At 39.2% G+C, this 24,118-nt stretch overlaps 1 protein-coding gene across 1 annotated transcript; it reads left to right on the plus strand.

Annotated features, from left to right (window-relative positions):
• Positions 1-1,085: 1,085 nt before the first annotated feature.
• On the plus strand, positions 1,086-18,335 carry NOC3L (NOC3 like DNA replication regulator; the record flags this gene model as incomplete). Its single annotated transcript, XM_082001974.1, has 21 exons — positions 1,086-1,094; positions 2,308-2,515; positions 2,930-3,053; positions 5,924-6,081; positions 6,193-6,249; positions 7,257-7,387; positions 8,048-8,209; positions 8,982-9,075; positions 9,285-9,460; positions 9,678-9,806; positions 10,259-10,390; positions 10,748-10,828; positions 11,410-11,510; positions 11,924-11,996; positions 12,074-12,137; positions 12,224-12,295; positions 13,261-13,442; positions 13,661-13,789; positions 14,430-14,527; positions 16,389-16,473; positions 18,204-18,335. The coding sequence occupies 21 exons, from the start codon at positions 1,086-1,088 to the stop codon at positions 18,333-18,335; spliced, it is 2,397 nt and encodes a 798-aa protein (XP_081858100.1).
• Positions 18,336-24,118: the final 5,783 nt, after the last annotated feature.

Here is a 24,118-nt window from a genome sequence, read left to right on the forward strand (position 1 = left end):
TTAATTCTTCAACATCTTTTAACTGTGAGACATAAGGTCATATTGTATGTATCATGGCAGATATTTTCAAACACTTCCTATTCTTGAAGATGCTGTACAACAACTTGTGACTGTAGGGGATGGAAATTTTAAAATGGATAGCACTGCAGGTGAGGAACACTTGCACTCTCTTGGTCCATTTTTGCTAATATTTAATGTAAATAAAGTCTTTACATGTGGGTTTTTGTAACTGGTTCCTCTGTGGAAATCAAGTCAAAATTGCCATTATGTATTTTTAAGTGCAGGCGGCTTCCAGTTGTCTGGTGTTTAAAAGCAGAGTCTACATAATTGGGGTAAAGATTTAGTGTGGTGTAACTTACATTGCTATCTATCTGGTTTAAAAACTACATATATGCTACTCATAACATTACAATTTGAAATTTAAATGTCAAGATTTTTCTTAACTTATGTACTCACTACTTTAATTGGATCCAATTTGTCTTATATTTTTGTGTTATCTTGTACAGTTTTCTTACTTTTCAACTATAAATCTGTATATAACTGTAAATAGAAGGATCAAGCCTTCCTTTCAGACCACTAGTAACAATTCCTGTGTAAATAAAACTTACAGCAGAAGTGTGCCGTGGTTCTTTTCGCTTCCTCCATAACTTGTTGCTAAGGAGGGCACGAGCGTGTCTCAAAGGCCGTGCTGTACTGGTGCAAGCGGAGAGCTGGTTCCTGCACCGGGTAACCACACTGCTGCTACCTGGATTTCTGGCCTCCTTCAGTTGCTGAGGTGGAGAGCTGTGAGGTTAGCTTTGCTCTTTCTGAGGCTCGGCATCTTTTTGATACGCTGCTCCCGGAGGGAGTGTTATGCGGCGGGGCAGAGGGTGGAGCGCTCAAATAAAAGATTGATTTATCGATGAAGTGGGAGCACCGCATGAATACCAGGCGCCCCTCTGTCCCTCACCAGCGGCTGCCGCCTTCCGCCGCCAGGTGCCGCTGTGGCTGCGGGCGCGCGGGGGGGCGGGGCTCGGCTAGGCCTCGCCCCTACCCGCCACTTCCGCTGTGCGTCGCCGCCACTGCACGCGCTCCGGGCCGCCGCCATGAAGCCGGTAGGACGCTGCGGCGGAGGGGCAGCTGGTGGGTGGGGGGGTGTGTGTGTGGGGGGAGGGGGGGCTACGGGGCTGGGCGGGACGGGGAAGAGCGGTGCCCCAGCCTCCCGCTGCCCCGTGTGCTGCCACCGGGCGTGCCTGGCTGCGCTGACACGGCGGCGGCCTGGCGGAGCGGGGGGCGGCCTCTAGGCCTCCGCCGCGGGTTGCTCGGGAGGCGGCTGCTTTCCCGCCCCGGCTCCGCCTCCGTTCGGGACGAGCGGGTTTGTCCGGTGCTGCTGTGGGAAACGACGAAACTCCGAGCCTCGGAGGGCGGGTGCGCCCTTCAGCGGCGGGTTCCCGGCAAAATACACCTTCGTCTCTCACCGCTCGAAGGTGATTTTGCCAAAACTAAAGCGTGGAAGAAGCAGTGAGTGACCGTTGGTCGTTTTACGGAGGAGCGTGGCGTCGGGGTCTTAATAGAGAGCAGGAGGGTCTGCGGCGTGTCCTGCTCGCAGGCACTCGCGCTGTGGGGTGGCAGCAGGAGAGGAAAAGCAGAGTCCGAGCCGACTTCAAGGCAGGGGCCTCGCCGTCTGTAGCTGTTCCAGCTCAGCGTGGCGTGTGTGGCACAGGGGCAAGTGCCAGTGTTGCTTCGGTCTCTTCAGTGCTTTCCCGATAGTCAAATCTAAAAAGGGAAGCTCAAAGGTGAGCTGGCAAAAATTCCAGATTTGAGGAGCCTCACACTGGTCCAGCCACTTGTCCCCTTACCAAAGGGATACCCCCGAAGCTCAGCGCCGGGAGGTGTGCTGCAGGCGGACCTTTGCCTGAGGCTGTGGCCTTGTACCAGTACCTTAAGGTACCCTGAGGTCCCTCATACCTTACCCTGTGTTGCGGAAGAACGACATCCTGAAGGGAGGAGACAGAGTGCTTGGGAGCACATAGGGCAAAGAACTGTGCCATAACAATCTGTGTATCATACTTGGGAGTGTTCATGTGTCTGAAAGTGATGGATATATGGTTTAATCAAAAAGTTGACAAAGAATGTTTCTGTAAAGCATTCTTCGCAGGTCTCTTAAAAAATGTAACATGGTAAATTTGGAGCTAACTGGCGAGGCTATTTGAAAGAAACAAGTTGTTCAGCACTGATGGAAATACGAATGAAATCTGAAACGGTGAAATAAATGTCATAAAGGCCATGAACATGCCAGTTACTTGTAGTTTTCTGTTTGTTTCCTAGAGAAAAAACACAAAACGAGTTCCAAGCTTTCGCAAGTTACTGAGAACTAGTAAAATAAAACTTGACAACAAATTAAAGAATAAACAGTACAAGCAGCAGAGTGCTGCTAAGAAGTATCGTAAAGAACAAAAGAAGCTAAGGGAGGCTGTCAGAGATGCTATCTCTAGAAAACCTTTTCCACTGGAAGAATGCAAGAAAAAACAAGTTGGTAAGTGTTTGCTCAGTTATTTTCGTAAGCGAAAAGGTACGCCGGTTACTAAATATCCTGCTGCTTCATGTTGTAAAATTATGTATCACAAAAACATTTCATTTTCTATCTACAAATAATGGCTGTTCTTGTTTAAAGGAAGGAAGGAGAGAGTTATGAAAAATATAAAATGTAGCCATTCTGGCAACAAGTTCTGACAGTTGGAGGTGGTAGAAATGTGTTTGCTCTAATCATTACTGGCTGTTACAATAAAGGGGCAGTTTTCTGGGATAACACAAAACACATGCATGAGGGCTGATGAGCTCCAGGTGGAAGTAGGGTGTAAAATGGTCTCACAGGTGTAGGCAGTGTTAGGTTTTCAAGTTTGAATATATGTACAGGATCTTAATCTGTACACATCATCTTTTAAAATAGCTGAAAAACAGGAAGAAGAGGAAGAAGATGCTCTTCCACTGGACATGATGGATGAAGATGACTTAAAATTAATGGAGGATTTGGCTCAAAAAGCATCCTTTTTAACCAGAGATCTTTCTTCTAAGTGAGTGTTGTTGTGATGTCTATTTTTTGTACTAATTCAGCTTTCTGTGGTTAATATGTAATTAATATATAATGAAGTACATATATCAGGAGGTCACTTTCAGTCTGGTGTTTCTTTGCAGTTCCAGTTTAGTGTTTCCTTAGCCTGTCAGCACATTCAGTATTAATGTCTTGATGTGTATCAGTACATTCATCTGCTTTGCCTGACCTTCAGGTTACTGTTTCTGCATAGTGTTCCTTCCCATGAGGTCCCTGGCTATGAGATGAGTAGTGTTCCTCAAAATGAAAGAAATGCTTTCATTTGTATACAGTCTTTTTTTTTTTTAAGAGAGAGAGTATTCAGGATGTTCCCTGGATTTTGGGCCACTGTACTTTCCATATTGCATTGTAAATTGCTGTAAAAAAATAAAAAAGGTTCTGGAAGCTATGTCTGTAAACATATGCAACACTAAAACATTCATACAAAAAATTTGTTATTAGTTTTCTGGAGCAAGGTGTTAGAGAATTGTAAGTGTTTACAAATACACTTCTACAGACTAGTCTGTTTACATGATTGTTTGAAAATATTAACTTGTCTTTTTTGATAAGTGTGAAAAGACACTGTATGCCTAGCTGCTGTAGGGTGGTTTTAATTTTCCCTGTAGACTTCAGTTTTCTTTAGTTCTGGAGCAGTTGTTTCAGACTAAATGTAGAAATGAGCAAAAAGCATTTTTTCTTGTTTTCAAGAAGAGAGAGCATTTTTCTAGCTTTTTTTTTTTTTTGCTAGTTCCGGTACAAATTAATTTGTTAATGCTGATTATAGTTACTAATTAATAATTTAATCTAGTGTCTAAGGCAAGTAGTAAATGGCATTTTATTTCCAAAGTTGCAGTTGCGCTGTACTCTACTGTATGATCTCTTGTAGCCACATTGCAAGTTCTTGAATTAAAAAAATTTTGCTTTATCACTTTCCCCTCTTTCCAAACCTATTGGGTGTCACACAGGTTTAAAGTCTTGCAAAACTCAAAATTTATTGTGTGTTTTTATTTAGTGACATTTTGCAAGATGCAGTTCTATGTGTCTTGCATTCATTATGACAAGACGTTTTTAGAATGGTGGAAAAACACAATGGAATTAGTTGCTCTTTTACCTCTTTTAGTGTTTCTCGCTTTTAGCTCCTTTCATAGTGTTCCCTTAAATTGGAGTGTTTGCCTTTTTAATGTGCTTTACTCTGATCAGCTATAATAGCTCTTAAGAACTTGTCAAATATTACCTCACTTACAAGTTATGTGTTCATATTAGCATAGACTAAATACTTCTATTCTTACATACTTCTGTGCAGGTTAGGAATATATCCTGTGAAAGGGTGGTGCACCACGCTGCATCATTTCTGTTATCCTTGAAGAGTGGGGTGTGACACAGGCTTTCCCAGTAAGCAGAGCAGAAAAGTGATAGTAGTGGTAAAAGTTAACATGGAGTAGGGATAAATAAAAATGTGCACTGACCCACTTGTTATCACGTCCCCTGGGAGGTCAAGGCAGGGGAGGGGAGAGCAAGGGTGTGGGACATCTTAAGGAAGACGCGGGACTGTTTGTCCAGTGAGAGGGTCCTAGTCCTGCTTGCTTGCTGGTGGAGTACTTCATGGCAAGACTGCTCAGGGTTAAGTTTTTAGTGAGCCCTGCCAGGGTTCGGGCAGTAGGGGAGCACAGTGGGGAGGGAGACAGGCAAAACAGCACTTGGGCCTAGGTGAGAGACAGGCTGTGCTGAGATCTTAGTAGTTTCTGGTTTGCATCTTTGTATTTTACTTAATCTTTTCCAAAATTTTTAATATTTTAGGGCTGAAATCATATTTCTGAAGGATATTTGCCTTTACAAGCTTCATCTGTTTTGTTCACTGTTGCCTTGCTTTGAAGGGTCCCTGAGTCCCTTACCGCTACACAAATGGGAACAGTGCCATCTCAAAACCCATCAGCTAGTACTGATCGTTTCCAGATGTCTTGTATCACCCAGAATTTCCCTTGTTTTCACAGCAGCTGTATTTTCTTCATGCTGAATAGATCAGTCGCAGACGTGTAGAGTGCCTGTGCTTGTTGAGTAGGATTTGGATACACAGGAAAGATCTGACCCGCACAGGGACAGCGAGGCCAAGGCTGGTGCACTGTCCTTACAATGCATGCATAGGGTGACTTGTGTCTTGTGTGCAGGGAATCTGGGTAGACTCTGGGGTGAAAAACTACTTCTCATACAAGCGATTTTTACTTTCTGAAGCCTACCAGTCTCTGAGCCCAGAACTTTCAGAGTCTTTCAGATGTCTATAGCTGAAACTCTGCCCCTTACAAGAACGAAAGCAATGTTCCTGTTACAAGACAGACCATGTGGCTTCAACAGTGTGATTCTTCATCCGTGTCTTTTAGTTTTTTTATAAGGTAAACGGATGACAGACTTCATAGTGTGCCTGTACTATAAGAGGTTACACTTTTTTTTTTTTTCTTTTTTGGTAATTTCAAAATCAATGCAAGCATTTTGCATGCATATGTGTGTTTACACTCATATGCGAACATTTCAAAAGTCATCAAGTTGGCTGGCTGACCTGCCAGATGAACTAATCTCATTTTGTCTTTGCTCATTTCACATTTAGTTTCCTATAAAAAGGAGATGCTAAGCACTGTTATCATCCTGAATAAAAAGATCCTATACAGATCCACATTGACATTGTTTGATTGAGTGGTGACTGGTGTTGTCAGTGGTGAACACACTCAAACATTCCACTTAATAAGATCAGCTATTATTTATTTTTCTAAGTGCGGACACTTAATCCAGCTAGTATATTGTCATACATGGTTCATGTCTAATTAGATGGCTAATTCATTTAGTTTGCCTTGTATTTTTCAGTGAACCTGTTCACGTCAAAAAACGAAAACATGAAAGCGTGATTGACAAATATGAGAAGGTGCCAAGATGCATGCAGACTGAGCCAGAAAAAGAACTTATTCATCTGCTCCCCATCAAAGACAAAGGTGGCATTATTCCCCAAACTATGGAAAAGCCAGGTAAGACACAGATTCCGGAATCAGTATAGTAGCCAAGATGTATATAACTTATTCTTTTAAAATTCCACAGTGCTTATTATGTGCTTGACAATAAACACTCTATTTTTGCAGTTCTCAATGTTGCACGGGATGAAGAAGAGGATACAGAAGAGATGGATGAAGCAGAGGGTAATAAAACATCATGTTTGCTTTTTGTTGGTTTCTTTTTGGTTTTTTTCCAAGTCACTGACATATCTGAAAAGTACTTTGCTGTTCCCTAAGGAAGTTTGTAGTGTAAGTGTATTTTGTTTAGGGTGTTTTTGACTATGTTCATTACCATGTTGGCCCCAAAGCATAACAGTGATTTGGAGCTTGCTTTCTTACCCCTTAGGTTCCCAGAACCTGAGGAACAGCTGGCTTCAGAATCTCTTTCTTTAAAATTATTTTGATTTTCACCTGGAACTGGTGTTTGCATGAAGTTCCTTGTATCAGTTGTGTCATCTTTGCTAGCGAGAAGGGAAATCTTGGTCTGTCTTAAAGAATACATGCTGTGGTTCTAGTTTCATTACTCTGAGATAATTTTGGAATGGAGTTCAGGGCATAGACTTGTGTAGGTTTTTGAGTGTCTGTCTTTGTCTTTGAAATTTTTTACTTAAAACATCAGAACACCAGGAAATTCAGATTTGATTTGCAGTTTGCTATCCAGTTAAGAGTCACACTTTTGGGTCATTATTCTGTAAATACAATCTGAAGTTGAGGAAGGACTTGTAGCAAAAGAATACTCAGAAAATGCAAATAAAACAATTGTATTTTTAAAAGAAAAAGTGAGTGGTGAATAATTTGCTGCAAATTGCAGACAACTGCAGTTTCTTGGCACAGTTGGGGTCATATGTTGAGCTCATATGTTCCCACTGTACTTAGGGAATAGCATTTGCAGATTCAAAAACACTTGGTCCATTTCTTTTTGCAAGCATAAGATTTTGGAGTGGAGCAAAAAGTAATCCCTGGGTTAATGTAAGCTCTAGCAAGGTCATTCTTAAAGCTTCTTTTACTGTGGAACTGCACGTGTTACTCATGTGTGGGGTTATCGCAGTATCTGTCTGAAATGCAGTCTCTAGAACTGTAGTTTGCAATACGGTATTTCTTAAGCAGCTTCCATAGTGACCCTCCTTTCCAACTCTCACACCTTGTGCTAGACTTTAATGAAGAGCCTGTGCCTGTTCTCACTCCTGAGGAAATGGCTGCTCAAAGGAGACAAAAGCTGCAGCAAAGGAAGATGCACATAGCTGCCTTAGCATCGGCCATACTCTCTGAGCCAGACAACAATGTAGGTAGCATTCACTTAACATGCATGTATGTGTACCTGTGTTTTCAGTAAGTCAATAAATAAAGATCTGAAGTGACCAAATGATAGCAAAAGCAGAAAAATACATGAGTAGAACAAGGAAAAAGGTCAGTGTTGTATCACTTCTCACGGCGTAGTAAGCGGTGAAACCGCTGCTGTAAGTTAGTACAAAGGATTTGAATCAGGTGAAGATCCAGGTGAGTCTGCTCTGTTCAGGAGTAATTTGTCCCTCTGAATACTTGTGGTTTTAGGAATAACACTGCCTTTGGTATTTCTTGTCCAAACTACATCGCTCCTTAAGCGTGACCCTTAATTTAAGCTCTGATTTGAGGGTTGTATCTGATAGTTCTCAATGTTTCAGGATATGCTAGTAATTATCTATTATTCTGTGTAAGTTTGTAATAGCAGGGTAGTTTGAATGTTCCCAAGATAAAAATTTTGTTGGGATATCTAGCATTCCGTGTCCCTTCATGCATTGCAAAGCAGAGTCTGAGTAACTGCGGAGTTAACTGATTTCTCTTTCTAGTGTTTAAGAATGAGGCAGGTTTCTTGTGGCAAACTGTTGCTGAAATGTACATTGTGCTTATACATTGGTTTGTGGCTGATCTTCAGCTGACTTTGTCTGCCTCTTTTCTTAACCAGATTAAAAAGTTGAAGGAGCTGCGTGCCATGTTGATGGAACAGGATCCTAATGTGGCTGTGATTGTTCGGAAGCTGGTCATGGTTTCTTTGATGGAGATATTCAAAGATATTGTGCCTTCTTACAAAATTCGGCCTCTGACTGAAGCAGAAAAGGCTACCAAGGTGAAATATCAGATTTCTTTATAAAGTATTGTGAGTAGTTCAGAATTTGTTAAGTTATGCCAAATACTAATACTGACTTGTTTAATATGGATTTATACTTTTGAGCAAAGGGTGGCAAATACATAGGTACTTGTGGAAATCCTGAAACTGTGACACTGTCAGGGGCAGAGGTCTTTGTTTTGAACCTTAAATTCTTAATGTACTTCCTTCAATAAGTAGGTGGCATGCTGATGGTAATGGAGGGGAAAAAATAGTACATGAAGGTAGTACACTAAACCCATGTGACTTTCATCATAAACCTTGGAATAAGACAGTGTTTTTTGTCACACTGAAGGGAACTAGAAAGAAAGCAAATTATGCAACATTGTCACCTAACTGGCACAAATTTTTTTGAAATGTGTTCAATAATTGGCTGAACAACTGCAGAGTAACTTGTTTTCTGGAGCTTGTTTTTAACCAATTCTTTAGAAGCTTTCTTGAATATAGGTAGTGCAGTTTAGAGTCACGGCTTTAAAATAACGTCCAGCTACAAATTTCATTTCAGTCACTATAAATGAAATAGACCTAGTTGGAAAAGGCCTTCTGAGCACAAGAACATGTATAAAAATACATAGAAATATTTTATTTTTAATACATTTCAAGAAATGTCTGTCTAGAAGAAAAAACTATTTAGATATCTGATATTCGTTTTAAAACTACTTCCCCCCCCCCCCCCCGGCTAATTTCAGGCTTTAGCTCTCCAAATAAAATTACATTTGTGTTATGTTTACAGGTTAAAAAAGAAACTCAGAAACTGAGAGAATTTGAAGAAGGCCTTGTAAGCCAGTATAAATTTTACTTGGAAAATCTGGAACAAACAATTAAAGGTACAGTCAACATTTCCCATTTTTTGTAGTAAATGCAAAATTGTTTGTGGCATCACAGTTTACCTCCTCTGATTGAATGCTACTTGCTGTCTTTGAAATAGTACTTGAATGAAGTATGCAGGAGAATGCCTGCAATAACTAAAAATGTAAATATTTAGAAGCTCCCCTACATTCCAAACAGTAATTGATAAAAATAATATTTTGTGCAGATTGGAAACAAAGGAAGTTGAAGAAAAGTAATGTCATCTCATTAAAAGCATATAAAGGTCTAGCAGAGATTGCAGTGAAGTGTCTGTGTGAGCTGCTTGTGGCCCTACCCCACTTTAACTTCCACAACAACATTATTGTTCTCATTGTTCCGCTCATGAATGATGCATCAAAAATGGTAAGTGATTTTCTGATTAGGGAAAGAGTTCTTGTTTTGCATGAAAAATAATCTATTTCTGAGCTTTATTCCACAATATCCAGATCTTGTAGCCATATCTTTTTGCTATTTTACAGGCTGTGTCCACTTCCTAATTAGTAAATACCATCAATATTAGCATTAAGCTGTTGTCATGGACTTGGCTTTACAGAAGGATTTGTTTGAATTCACTTTTCAGATTTCTGAACTGTGCTTTGAGGCAGTTAAGAAGCTCTTTAAACAAGACAAGTTGGGCTATGCTTCACTCGGTGTAGTTAAGGTCATTTCTGGCCTCGTGAGGGGTAGAAATTACGATGTCAGGCCTGAGGTAAGAGTCTTTCTGTTGTGCTACGCAATTTTCATCTGCCAATGGTTTAAAAAAATCTGAAACTTAAAGTTAGTGCAGCTGCTGGCTACAGACAAGCAGGATTTCCTCACTCTGTCAGAACACAGGCAGCTTAGGAGGGTGCTGAGCCAGAGGGTTAGAGAGAGAGAGATGGGGCAGGGGAAGGAGACTCGAAGGAGGAGAGCAGATCCTGACAGAGACATGGGTTAAGTCAGGCAGGGACAATTGAAGTGAGAGTCAAGTGGAGAAATGGATAGAAATGGACAGCGCTGGAGAAGGAACTGGGAGCAGAGATGAGAGATACAGGTGCGAAGGAACAGAAAGGGAGTAAACAGAAGAACCTTTCACTAGCAAAACCCACTAGCTGGAATTCATTCAGGATTTCTCAACCTCTCCGTTCCTCCTTTCATTATATTTATTTGATTTTACAATAGGTGTTAAAAGTGTTTCTTCACTTAAGAATAAAGGAAGTAGAATTACAGAAAGATTCTGAAGACATTGCACCCAAGAAAAAGTTCATGACTTATAAAGAGAAAAGAAAACATCTTTCAAGAATGCAAAGAAAGGTATGAGATGTGCTTTCTCTTGTACTACTTCAGTGACTTTATGGAGCAGTTTGTTCTAGCACTGATTGCACTTCTGTTGCCATTGTTAACTCACAGCATCAGTGATTAGTGTTGGCGTTTTACTTGAACATTTATGAGGTTCTACGGGGAATTTAATTATCTTCCCAATTTTTTTTCTCTTTCTGGTGTTGATAATGCCTTTGGTTGTTTCTGATAGGAAGGAATATATCTAAGTTGGTTACCCTTAAGCAACTCGCCAAGCATGGAAGGTTGTTTTCTGGGTATCTTTGGAACCTGGATATGCAGGCTGGTTGGAAACATTTAATCTGTTATCTTAAATCAACTGTATGTTTTCAGTGGAGGAAAGCAGAAGAGAAACTGGAACGAGAACTCTTGGAAGCAGAAGCATCAGAAAGCAAAGAAAAAAAACTGAAGCTGGTAAGTAATGTAGATTATTTTCCTATTTTTGCAAAGTAGCAGCTCCTAACCCTTTTGTAACCAAGTGTCTCCCCCCCCATCCCAGCCTGTCAGCATTCCACACCTCTCGATAATGTTGGCAGCTTACAAACATGTTTGCCTGTGCCAGAGGTCTAGGTTTTAGTAAACCAAGCCCTCTCAGTTTACCCAGGAAAACCAACTTAGCCATTCCTATTTCCTTCTGTTCTCTGCACAAAAAGGTATTTGAATCCATAGACATATGTCCTCCAGGTGCCCTCTTCCATGTGATACCATGTAACAGCCTCTCAGAGTGGCCCTTAGTCAAAGGAGGAGTGTGGCTAGCATGGACTGAGTGGAAGAGAGGCTGTTTAGCTAGAAGAGTGTGAGGGGACAGAGTAAGGGGCAGGAGAGCAGGACTTGAGCTTTTTGGCATAAGAAGAGCAGAGATGGCAGTGCCAGGACTGATTCAGAAGGACTGAGTACAGGCTTGGACAGAGAGAAACGTTTTCAGTTGAGTTTAAGTGAAGTAGAAATGTCTGTTTTCCATGCTTAAGTACTTTATTTTGTTTTCTTTCCTTCAGCACACGGAGACCTTGAATATTGTATTTGTAACATACTTTAGAATCTTGAAGAAAGCTCAGAAGTCTCCACTTTTGCCAGCTGTGCTAGAAGGTCTTGCAAAGTAAGAATTGGGGCCACCTTCTTCTGTGTGTGTTAGAAAAGACATAAAGGGATTTTTGACTTTGAAAGGGATTTATAAGCAGCAAGAGAAGACTGTCCCTGACAAATTTGTTGAAATTCTTTTATTTCTATGCTGAAGTTTTCACCTACTTCTAAAAACACTTCAATGTGATGTCAGATTTCCCATCATAGAGTTGATGTAATGCAAACCCAGCAGGGTGTGATGTGATTCCATTATTTTGTCTGATTACTAGAGCAAGTCTCTAGTGCTATAGGGAAGCTATGTGAAGATATAGATGTTATCTATTTGATTTAGCTCAGCTTTAAGGTCTGAATTTTGGCAATTCAAAATACTTTGAACAGAGTTTGCAGTTAAATTCTGTAGCTTAAAAATAAGTATCTCTTTGATTCAAGGTTTGCTCATCTCATAAATGTGGAATTTTTTGATGACCTGTTGATTGTTCTTCATTCTCTCATTGCATCTGGGGTAAGTTGAGCTTACTTTTACTACACTTTTCTTTAAATTATGGTTTTTTGGGTGCTTAATCAGTTTTGTATTCTTAGGGTTTAAGCTATCGTGAGAGTCTTCACTGCATTCTCAGTGCTTTTCATATACTCTCTGGTCAAGGTAAGAGATCTTTAAAAACAAGCATCTTTTAATATTGTCTGATAAATTAATGGAGTAAATGTATTTATTTGGGATTATGTTAATAGGTGATGTTCTTAACATTGATCCGATGAAATTCTACACACATCTTTACAAGACACTCTTCAGCCTACATGCAGGTAACTCCAGATTCAGTGTTTACCTAGATAGTGTTTATTCTGCTTGTTTGGTGTCATAGCCAATGTGATAGCCATATAATGTTAATAAACTAGTTTTAAGATACCTGAGTTCTGAAAAGAGTACTGCCTGTTTTAATCTACTTTATTCTCAAGTTGCACATTGCACTACTGCAATAGCAGGTTCTAATCATGTCACTTCATTAGGGAATGCTGAGTATGTGATCTTGGATAAGCATTTACCCTGTCCTCAGTTTAAGTTTTTTTACTTCCTTATAATTGTTTCTTTTGGTGGCAATTGAAAAACTCTATTTTTTTCTCTAATTCTTTCTCTAATAGAGAAAAAAAAAAATCTCTATTTTTTTTTCTAATACAATTTAAAAAACAGTTTCAGTTTAAATTCTGTTTTCTAAAATCTTCTGGTTTATATTTCTGATTTTTATAATTCTGTTCTAATTTTCTAATCTAAATCTTCTAATAATTCTGAGAAGCTGAATAGTTTATGAAAAAATATAAAGTTTGAGATTAACTTCATAGATTGAGAAAAAACATTCTACAATTCTGAATGGGTGAAAGACTAAATCTTTGCACCATTTAACAATTTATAAAAGATGATATAATGAATGCACTTAGGGTTAAAACACTTAACTCCTTTTAATGTTTAATGTTCATGTTTATGCACTTAGGGTTAAAACACTTAACTCTTCTTAATGTTTAATGTTTATGTTTGATGGAACAAATATTTTCTTAGGAGCACAGAAACAATGATACATTTTTTTTCTGTTCAAAGCTGGACTATTTGTATGAAAAAAGGATGAATGCCTGTGGCTGTATCCCATTAGTGCTGTATTTAAACCTCTTAGCTTTCATGCTATTTCTCAGGTTCCAGCATACAGTCAATAGCAGATATTTAGCTGTGTGTTCCTTGAAATGGCTATGTACTCTTCATATGAAATTCTGCTTTTGAGGTGGTACCAACGATGATATAGGGATTGTGCTCCAGTGCCTGGATGTCATGTTTGCCAAGCGGAGAAAGCAAGTTTCCCAGCAACGAGCTCTTGCTTTCCTAAAGCGACTTTCCACACTTGCTCTTCATGTACTTCCAAACTCTGGCGTTGGGATCTTGGCAACAAACAGGGTATTAATGCAAGTAAGTTTTACTTGTTGGAATTTTTAGCTTACTGGTTAGTGAATTTTTTGACAAATTGATTTTATGCAAATTATTTTGAAGCGTCTTAAGAAAGAATGATGAAAAGAGAGTATCCTTAAATGCTGTTGAGACTGGATACCATGGAATGAACTCCGGACTTAACCGTTACAACTGTATGTGTAATATAAGCAACTCAGTCCTTTTTTTGTGTGTTGTAGACATTCCCAAAGATGGACCTCTTACTAGACAATGAATCTCAAGGCAGTGGAGTTTACCTCCCAGAACTAGAGGAACCAGAGCATTGCAATGCTCAGAACACAGCTCTGTGGGAGCTGCATTTACTGCAGGTTAGTGAGTCACTGAGTGATTTGAGAAGTAAAAGTCCACAATAAATAGCTGCTAAATGTTTATATGCTTTACACAAACAGAGAACAGAGGTCTGCAGGCTTATCAATCAAATCTGACCTACATAAGCCTGTGCCATACAAAGAGGAAGAACAGCACAGTGGCATAGGGAAGGAATGAGCTCAAAAGGGGATGGTACACATCCTGTACGTTAGTACCACACTTGATCTCACTGCAGGTTGCCTAGTAAGACTCCTTTTGGAGGCTTTTTCAATCTGTTTTCCCCTGCAGTCCAGCCCTTCTCTAGGGAGTGACTGAACACCTTGATGTGTCAGGGTTTAGAGTTTGGGGCTTGGGAAGGGCTTCCTCTGCCCTTTGTCCTGCTGTCTGGGAGTAGGAGTTAGATTAACTGTGGAGAGTTATGCTCACATCATGACATACTAGTGAATAAATGTATGACTGGATGTTCTCATTCCCTTACCCCCAGAAACTGACTAATTTTTGGGGTGCGCAGTTTCTGTATCTAAAACAAAAGCAGAACCTTCTATCTTATTGAAATGGACAAAACTGCAAGGATCCATAGATAAATACATTATCCCTTGTCCATCAGTCTACTGCCTTTTTTTTCTTCCTTTCTTTCAGAGACATTATCATCCAACCGTGCAGAAATTTGCAGCTCACCTTATTGTTGGAGCTCCAACTGAAGGCTCGGGAGCTCTTTCACTTGATTTGAGCCAAAGGTGAGTTATCAAAGAGTTCTATTTTTAAAAACAGTGCCCTGAAAAGTAGCTGTTGCTCACATTTTATTAAAGGAATCCCTAAAAATAATTATCCATAAAATTAAAAGGTTCTGTTTTTCAAACTCACTTTCTTTGTTCTTCTGCCAGTAACAAAATGTTGTCTGCCTCTTTCTTTTTTCTTTTGAGGCTTGTTGCCAGGCTGTGACAAGGGTAAAATTCTCAAAGTGCAGTGTGCTTTCTTCCCACAGGAGCAAAATACCTGTATTAGCAGCCCTGATCTGAGTATAGATCAGGATCACGGAACCATGGCTGTCCAAGTTGCCATGTAAGGTCCATAGTATGTTAAAATGCAAGAACAGCCATCCTGGTTCGGACTAAGGATCTAGTTCAGCATCCTGTCTTCAGCAGTGGCTGGAAGAGGAAGAGTCAAAACAGGGCAAGCATATAAGACCCATGCTCTAAGCAGTGTCCTTGCCTCCAACTGGTTTCAGCTTGGTGGCTTTCCTGAACCTGACACCATTCTCTGTTTAGTACCTCTTCATGGAATTGTTTTCAAAAACGTTCAGTGTCCCTTGAACTAAAGCACACATTTTGCAAATACAGCGTTGTTTGGTAAGGGCTCCATGAGTCCATAGCTCATTACATTAAGACCTACCTTGTTTTGTTTTGAACCTGGTGCCAGCATGCATCATTTAACAGTCCCTGGTTCTTGCCCTGGGAGGTGAAATGAACAGTCTGCTCTAATACGTTCTTTCTGTGCCTCACCTGACTTGGTAGACCTTTATCATATTGTTCCTCTGTCTACCATCTCTTCTGGCTGAAGGGATCTGGCCCAGGCAGGAGCTGTTCCATATTGTTCATCATGTTTGTTGCCTGTTCCTGAACTTTTACCAATTCAACTATCTCAAGATGAGGAGATCAGAGACTCGGACACAATATTTGAGACATGGGTGATCTGTGGATTTATACACTGATGTAACTATTTTCTGTTCTGCTCTCTGCTTCTTTCCAACTCCAAACAGCATTAAGGTCACAATTCCATGAAAGTATCTGTCACAACAACTGTTTTTTTCCTTAAGCAATAGTGGTCAGCTCAAGAGCCTATTGGTTTTATGTGATATTGAGATTGCTTTTCTCTATGTTCCCCTCCCCCCAATTTCATTTGCCATCGTACTGACAAGTTCCTGCAGTCTTATCTGCAGGTCTTCACAGGCAGCTCATTCTTCCTACCACAGATAACTTAGTACTCCCCAGCTGATCTTTGAGTGTGTTGAAAAGCACGGGTCCTGACACAGACCTTGTAGAAGTCCTGCCTTTTCTTCTTCTTTCGAAGAAATCCTTAGTTTCTTCCTGCCTTTTGCCTTTGCAAAAAATTGACCCTAGACTTCTGTCATCTGGTTTCCTGTCTTCTAACCAGTTCTTTTCCCATGCGATGGTCTTCCCTGTTCTCCCATGGCTGCTTAGTTTTCATAAAACACTTTGGTAAGGAACTGTTGGAAATTCAGGCAGAGTGTATCAGCTAGGTAACCTCTATCCACTTTTTTTTACTTTTTCAAATGTGTACGGGGCAAGCAGTGACTGCTTGGAGCACTAGCAAGCCAACAGAATGGTTTTCTTGTCTCCCATTTCTTCTGTCCCCAGCTGAGTACTTAGACACATTTTACTGGATTTACTTGCATTGCTCCCCAGCTGTTGGCTTCCAGTCTTTTCCAGGTGATGCTCATTATTCTGAGGAGTTCTCTTAAAACATGGTGGAGGGTGTGAATGGCGTGTGTGTGGGAGAAGCTGCTCTTGGTTTGGTGATACAGTATTTGGAAATGTATCCAATTCCATTTTTCTCTCACTGTGGTTTTTGCTATAGGCCTGCTACAGAACTTTTTGAGGCGTACAGTATGAGAGGAATGACTTTTAATCCTCCTGTTGCATCAGTGACACCCAGAAGAAAGGTACCATCTCATCTCTCTCTGTCCTTTTTTAACCATGTGATATACCAGTGTGACCTGTATCTGCTGGTTCACTATGCAGTGCCCAGGAATTAGCACACTTAGTTTGGCTTTCTGGTTTCTGTACTCTGTGTCAAGCATTTTTTTTACTGGCATAAGATAGCAGTGACTATGAAGGAGGAAAGGCTATGTGAATAGTTTCACCTCCCGTAGCATCAGTTAATGTAGCAAGATGAATGTGGTATCTGTTATTTCACTTAGCTTTTGCACTTTGCAGTGGCTCAGTGCAGATTTCTTGTCCCTCTTCTGTAATGATGAACTAATGTTTCTTCAAAAAGCAGTAATAAAAAGCCAGCTCTTTCCCCAGTGTGGGTAGTTGGCAGGACAGCTGGTTTCCAGAGCCTTTGATTCAGTACATAGAAGGCTACTGATCCCCACTAGTATCAGTTTATAGCTTTAAAGTGTAAATTTGAAGGGAACAAAGAGCTAATGTATAAAGAGGAGAAATGGGTGAACACTTTCTAGATCCTCAGCACTAGATGTGTTCCAGATCCCAGCCTCTGTTAAATGTCCAGTGAGTGCTATGCCCTTTAAAAAGGGATAACTAATTTTCTTTCTTCCTAATGAAAACATTATAACCTATTAACCTGGTTAGTGCCTCCAATTTGTAACTCAGTAATGTCAGTTAAAGCCTTGAGAGCAAAATATTTTTTCCATTTTAGAGAAACAACTTACTAAAATGTATTTGTACTTAATTATTCTGTCCTTTTAAAATGACATGTTGACATGTCTGTCCTGCCATGGTGTTACGTTAGCAGCTCTGACAGAACAAGGCTGGGAACAGGAGATAGGAGAGAGATTGTGTAGTGCTTGAATAAGGAAATGCACAAGCTCTTTAAGGTAACAGAAACAAAGAGGAAGATAACAAGAGGGGACGAACCGTTCATAGGTGGTTATAATGGACATAACTGGGAACTTGGGGTCTTGCTTATTTTCTGGCTGTTTGGTTAATTTAACACATTTTGGCAGTATCTTAAGTTTTACCTTATCTGTCCTGCATATTTGTCTCTGTGCCATGCTGCCTGTCTGTCAGCACCTCCCCCCTGTTGACAGAAGCTCTGAATTGGAGTTTTCTTTCCCTATGCTCCACTAAAGAGAGGATCTCATTTGTCCTTGAGTGCACAAAGTACTTGACGCTGTGAGTGTCAAGACTGTGGCAGGGAGGTGTAAGTCATGTGCATGAGTTTCCTCATCTGAGCACCAGGCAAGAGTGGAGGGCTCCAGGTCTGGCTGCAGCCAGAAGGGATCTCGTGAGGCAGGGTCGGGGCAGTCCTTTCTGACTCTCAAGCTCTGCTGTAGCATCGTTGCTTTCACTGGCCTTTTGATCAGAGATGTTTGATTTATTTTTTTTAATGTGTGTTAAACAGGAAGCAGTATATTAAGTGCCTTCAGAGCTGGAAGCTGTGGCTATGTGTAGCAGGGATTCTTCTGAAGCCCAGTTTACAAAAAAAACAAACAGTCCTCACCAAAAGCTTATGCTGGACTGCCTGAGACTTTGCTTTGTTGCTGGCCAAGTGAAATTTACTGGCAGACCAGATAGACGTGAGCTGCCCATTCCATAGTTCTGGTCTAGGAGGTGACCAGGGGCATGGGAGAGAAACAGGACTGCTAACTGAATGGAAAACACATACTGGCCTTGTTTAGTAATGCAACTAATATTTTGTAATTTTCAGGATACATTCTCACAAATGGATTCATTTATAGATGAAGAGCTAAACAAACGTCTTCAACAACACATCAATGAGACTGTTGTTCACAAACCCTTGGATTTTGCTAAACACCTGAAGGAATCATCTTTGTCATAAATGTATCTATCAATTGTGTTCAGTTGGCTTAATTATGGAGAAAGGTTGGCTGAAAGAAATTTCACTCATCATTAAAGGAATTGAAGTAGGCTTTTGTTTGAATATAGAAACACGTGAAAAATCTTAACAGCAGTTTCTCACACAGTACGAGGCCTTTCCACCTAACCACCGAGCCCACGTCCTTGGGGCTTGAGAACCACAATGAACAGTCACATTGATAACTAAAAAAAGGTACAAAGCCAGGTAATTTTAAAATTGTTTGCAATCGTGCATTATACTATTTTTGTTTATAGATTTTTCTATTTTTTACAATAGAATGTAGACGTGTGTTTCTGAGAAATCACTATATTGATTAATAAATATTTTGGAAATTTAATATAGTATTGACTTATCTGATGTTTAAGATACCTAGAGATTTGGAGTATGTGTTGTATTTTTATTGTTTTTCTTCTGATGTCTCCTAACCATTTATCTTGTCTTGAAATGATTTTGCATTTGGTGGGTTTTTTTCCTTTGATGAAATCTTGGTACTGTCCAATTGAGATTACTGAATTCCAGTTCTGAACTATCATCATGATCGAATGCTGTACTACACTGTCTTCAATAAACCATTGCTCTCTGTACTGGACAAATTGAAGGTAAGAATTGAAATTTTTTTTTTTCTTTTTATCTTGGAAGTAATTTTCTCCCCCTTTCCCAACTATTAGTTATTGGCTGGTTTTGTTTTGGAATCCATTTTCAGCTGCATGCTGGCTTTGCAAACAGTAAGTAAAATACATGAAATAACTTAAAAGTGAGTATTGGCTTTATGTGAATGCCATTCTACAGGGGAGTGTGGTGGGCTTTCCCTGGCTGGCAGCTAATGCATTTTGTAGTGTTTAGTCTGTGATGGGATAATGATACAAGCTGTAAGTTTTGCAAAGCTTTTGTTCAAGTCGTTAATCTCCTTAAAATACTCAGAAAATATTTCTCTTTCTCTAGGGTGTTTAGTCCTTTATCCCCATTGATGGTTCTTAGATACTTTTATAAGTAATTTATTTTTATTTTAATATGTTTTTAGTATTAATCAGACCAGTTCACCAAATTTCAAGTAGTCAAATATAAATTCAGAAACATTGTTGGACTAGACATTTATCTATTAATGGATTAGAAAATACATGTTTTGCTGTGTAGATTACAAAACCGCCTAGATAATACTGATGGCAGTATATGTGTTTCTGTCTGTCTGTTAAGGTTGCCATTCCCATAGCTTTTGAGTAGTTCTTTAGTTGTTAAGTGACTGCAAATACTGATGTGATTTAAATTCTGAAAATTCCAAGGGGGCCATTTGCCAGTACTTTTTTAGTTCAGGAGGGCAAAAGCAAAGAGTCAACATCTTAAACCATTTATTTTTTACAACATATACAAATACAAGTTTATTCTTCAAGTCAGCAGAGAGAAAATAGTCCAGGTGGAAAAATCACTTTTCAAAATCGTTCATTTTATGTAGTTTCCAAACAATATAAAGACTGGCACAATAGTGATGTTGCACTGTCAGAATACTTTGACATGCTTTAAAAAGCAGAGAAAGACAACTGTACAACCAATTCGTTCTGAAATATTCTATACATGTTTTGGAGTGAAATCTATTTACTGCTATTTATTTTTGTGTTTAATTTGCTAACTCTGCCAAATGTCTATCACTATTGAAGTTACAAAATAATTAGCACAGGCAGGAAAAAAGCCACTGTTGTTACATTTAGTGGGCTACCTAAAAGAAAACTGAGTTTTGTAGTGGACTAGTAACAGCCAGTGATTAAAACCCAAATGTTAGCTGAAGCATTCAGAGAGCCAAAGCAGAATGGACAGTTCTGTTTCAGAAGCTGCAGACTCAACCTTTCACTGAAATGTAAAGCTACCAGCAAGTTCTTCTCTTAAAAAAAGCAAACTATGAATGTGAGAGAATGTACTCGTGAAATATTTAGGTATTTCCATGTTAAAGTCTAATTCTTGAAAGCACGTGATTTCTAAAAGCAGATGGCTTTCTAAAGACAGCTATTGAGATACTTCATCTAGTAATATTTGTAGCAATAAAAATAATGTGACTAGGTTTTAAAAATTAAAACTGACATAGTATTGTTTATTCTTCTAACTGCTAAAATTGGGCTCAGGAAGCTAGAAACAGGAACCCCTCCAGGCGATTGGAAGTACCTCCTGGCATGCCCCAGTTCCTGCAAACTGAGCAGTCCTGCAGCATGGCCAGGATCCGTGGCTGCTTGCTTTTGTCCCATGCAGTCACACCACTGCAAGCAGCATGTGCTATGCAAGGATAATGTGAGACATTATTGGTAGAAAAGTAACAGTGGTTTTAAAATAGTATAGAATAAAATTCTTCTGTATTTTTTGCCAATAGGCAACAGAGTGTGAGATTTCCACCTGTGAACTGTTCAGCGTGAGGCCTGCTACCACTCAGAGACTGCATGTTTCTGGAAGGTGTTGATTGTTTACGTTCCTTTCTTTCAAACTATCCTGAAAGCTGCTTCCTGTAAATAGTTTGTAATGTTAAAATGAATGTATTTTCCTAATTGGTGTCCACACCCAGCCAAAAGCACAGAAAGGGACAAAGTTATTTTGTCAGTCTTGTCATAGGAATGCGTGGACAGGTATTCCTGCAGAAATAAAATCTGTGGCTAAGCAGAATAAACTTTCCTATTAGAATAATAACTCAGCACATGAAATCTGTTTAACCGGGCTTTCACAAAAATTAACAAAAAATCCCCGGTTTAATGCTTCAAGTGGTGTTGTATTGTCATTAGGATATTTGGAACCAACACAAATGGAAGGATACTGTATTCCTTTCCAGCTTCACCCCAAAATGTACCACATTTCACCAGCAAAAGTTTACTCTCATGTTTACCAATACTTAAACTTGAAATTAAGTGGTTGATATATGTACATGAATGAAAATACTGGAACAGTATAATGTCTACCTGCCTATGAAGTTGGGGTGTGTTAAATAGAAAGACAAATCTTTTTCTGTTCTTCCACTGGGATAAACAGCAGCAAAAGCAGCTTTAGACCTTGATTCATGAGGAAGATACTTTTAATAATAAACTATTCCCACAGCTAGAAAATTACTGTATTAGCAGAAGTTACATGAAAAATTGCAGTTGAAAAAAGAGAGAGTTGCATTAGCTGAATTGTGCAGTAGGTTGATGTAAGTATTTCCCAGTAATTCCAAAGTCCTCTAAAGCAAACTATGGGGTGAGCAAACCTCATTCTTACAGGGGCAGGCGACGTAGTTAGAATTAGTAATACACGAGTGCAGAGGCTGAGCTGGGGGGTTTTAATTAATGATTGCTGAATTGCAATATGCTGGTTTGCTACATCAGCACTGAAGATAAGGAATGGGAAGTGCACGGCTGCTGGGAGGAGAGGCCACAGGGACATTTGACTTTTTTGTGTGTCTGTGATTATTTTTTCTGAAAGCTGGAAGTGACCTCAAGAGGGCACTTTGGGGTTTGGTAACGGCTACTTCATAGGAATTTTCCATAGTGTGTAATGAAAGACTTCATGCTTCTGGTGACAGAGTGGAGGTTCTGTCTGCTCATTTATGTGCCAGTTAGTTAATGACTTTGCTTTCTTTTATTTCATTTTCTAATTATTGGGGGGGTGGGGGCTGTCACGGGACTACTGCCTGTAACTTTTTTGCCTTTCGTCCTTGCACTATCAATCAGAAGTGAACCTCATTTTACACTGCTGTTTTGTCCTTTGCCTGATGCAGCTTCTCTCTTAGGAGCAGTAGCGTTAAAGCTGATGTGGAAGAACGGAGTGCATGAATCATTCCCTATGGTCATGGATTTCTTGATTTAGTCACACTAGGGAACTGAAATGCTTTGTTTAGGGATTGCTCCAGGGAGACAAAACGTGTGCAGAGCAATTCATTCACCACAGATACACTTCATGTGGGAAATCAAAGGGATGACTGATTTCAGCCATTGTTTCATTTGCGCCCCTCTAAGTTGGTATGGATTGTTTTAACTAAGCACATTAATAACGCCCATGGAGGGAAAAAAGACAACCACAACTAAGTTAGTTAAATATCAAAAGATGAATTCAGCAAACATAAAACTTTACAACAGTGTTTCTATGTAAACAAAAATGTCAAGAATTATAGTGTAAGAGTTCTTTATACTCTCTGGGTTTAACAGACAAGTAAAAAGACATTTCCTGACTGTATGGAAAAATGTACTTTGAATTCAAAATTTTTAAATGTTCATTACATTTATGAATGTATTGGTTTGAGTTTGGTCAGTTTTGGTTATTAAATGTCTTGTGCTGAAAAGAAATATCCAGAAAAATTAAAATATTTTTTCCTTCAAATCCAGAGAGGGGTAAAAATTCTGCATTTTCTAAAAAGTAGTGTATGATAAATATATTATACAAGGGCATGTACTTTGGAACATGATAATAAATATTCTTTCTTTAAACACAAGCCTGGAAAACTAAAACTTACAGGAAGAAAATGTTTCTTGTCAAAGTATCACTACCAGGTAGGTGTATTTAGCTATAGTACATTATTTTGTTAAAGTAGATAAACCATAAATAATTTGAGCATTTTGTGTATATTCATCAAAGTTAAACAGATATGCTAAAGAAGTTACAGTATATTTAAATCTCTTTACAATCACTTAACACAGTGTTTAACAGAAATCTTCAGGTAAAAGTGCATTATTTTAATATAATACACCTAAAAGAACACTCTGGTTCTTTGCTTTCAGTTTGCCTAGAGGCAACTATCTAAATTTTTTTTTTTTTTTTTAAAAGGAGGGCAAAGACAGGTATTTGCTTACAACATACAGTCCCAAGAAAACTTCTTCATCCGCCTATCGAGAATTTGTAGATGTGAAGGTAGAGGAAGAGGAGAATCTTCCAATAGCTGACAGGCATCTTTTCAATCTATGACATCCCATGTAGGATTCCCAGATTCTCGATGTTAATGCAGCAGCATTGCCTGGATTAAGCATCTGTAGCGCAGGGCACACAATTGCTGACCAGTTCAGACTGCAGCAGGTTCCTTCAACAGCACTGCAGAAGGATTCAGTGATATAAATTCCAGTTTTCAAAAAAAATGAAAGAACAAATGCAAAAGAAGTAGGAATGTGACTGGGATCTTTCCACAATTTACTTTGCTTTTGTTGAAGTCGGATTGTTTTGATGATTTAGGGGTTTTATAGTAGCCTAGCAATAAGGTATTGTCCCTTCATATTTGAAATCTTTCGTAAATGAAAATATCATTTGTATTCTGTTAATATAATGATTTAGCAGTAGTATGACAGTGCATGTCAAATAATGCTTTAATAATTAGGTGCATGTGGAAAGGAAATGTAATCTTACATTGGCCATATGTGAGAGTTGGGATTATCAGCATTGATTTCTCTTTATTTACAATGAGCTGTAACTTCTCAGATGACATCTCAGTGCTGTAGGAGCACTGTGCAAATATCTGGTTAGTGTATGGCGGTGGACAAGTTACAGGTATTATCTTCATATAAATGGGACAGTCTGAAATTGTGTATTTCATTTGTTGTTTTAAGTCAAGCAAGATGGGAGAAATTTAAGAGATACAGAAAGGATAGTAAAAATGTTTAAACATTGCCACAGAGAGAAATTAACACTATAAACTTGTTTTAGCTAAAAAGGAGATCATCAATCTCAGTAATTTTATTATATGCATGTAATAAAAAATGACAAAAGCTCTCCTGGATCCTTCTATTTACTTTGTCCCAGAGCAAGAGAGTAAT

Source organism: Phaethon aethereus (genome assembly GCF_964289735.1).
Source record: "Phaethon aethereus genome assembly, chromosome: 7".
Classification (NCBI taxonomy): Eukaryota; Metazoa; Chordata; class Aves; order Phaethontiformes; family Phaethontidae; genus Phaethon; species Phaethon aethereus.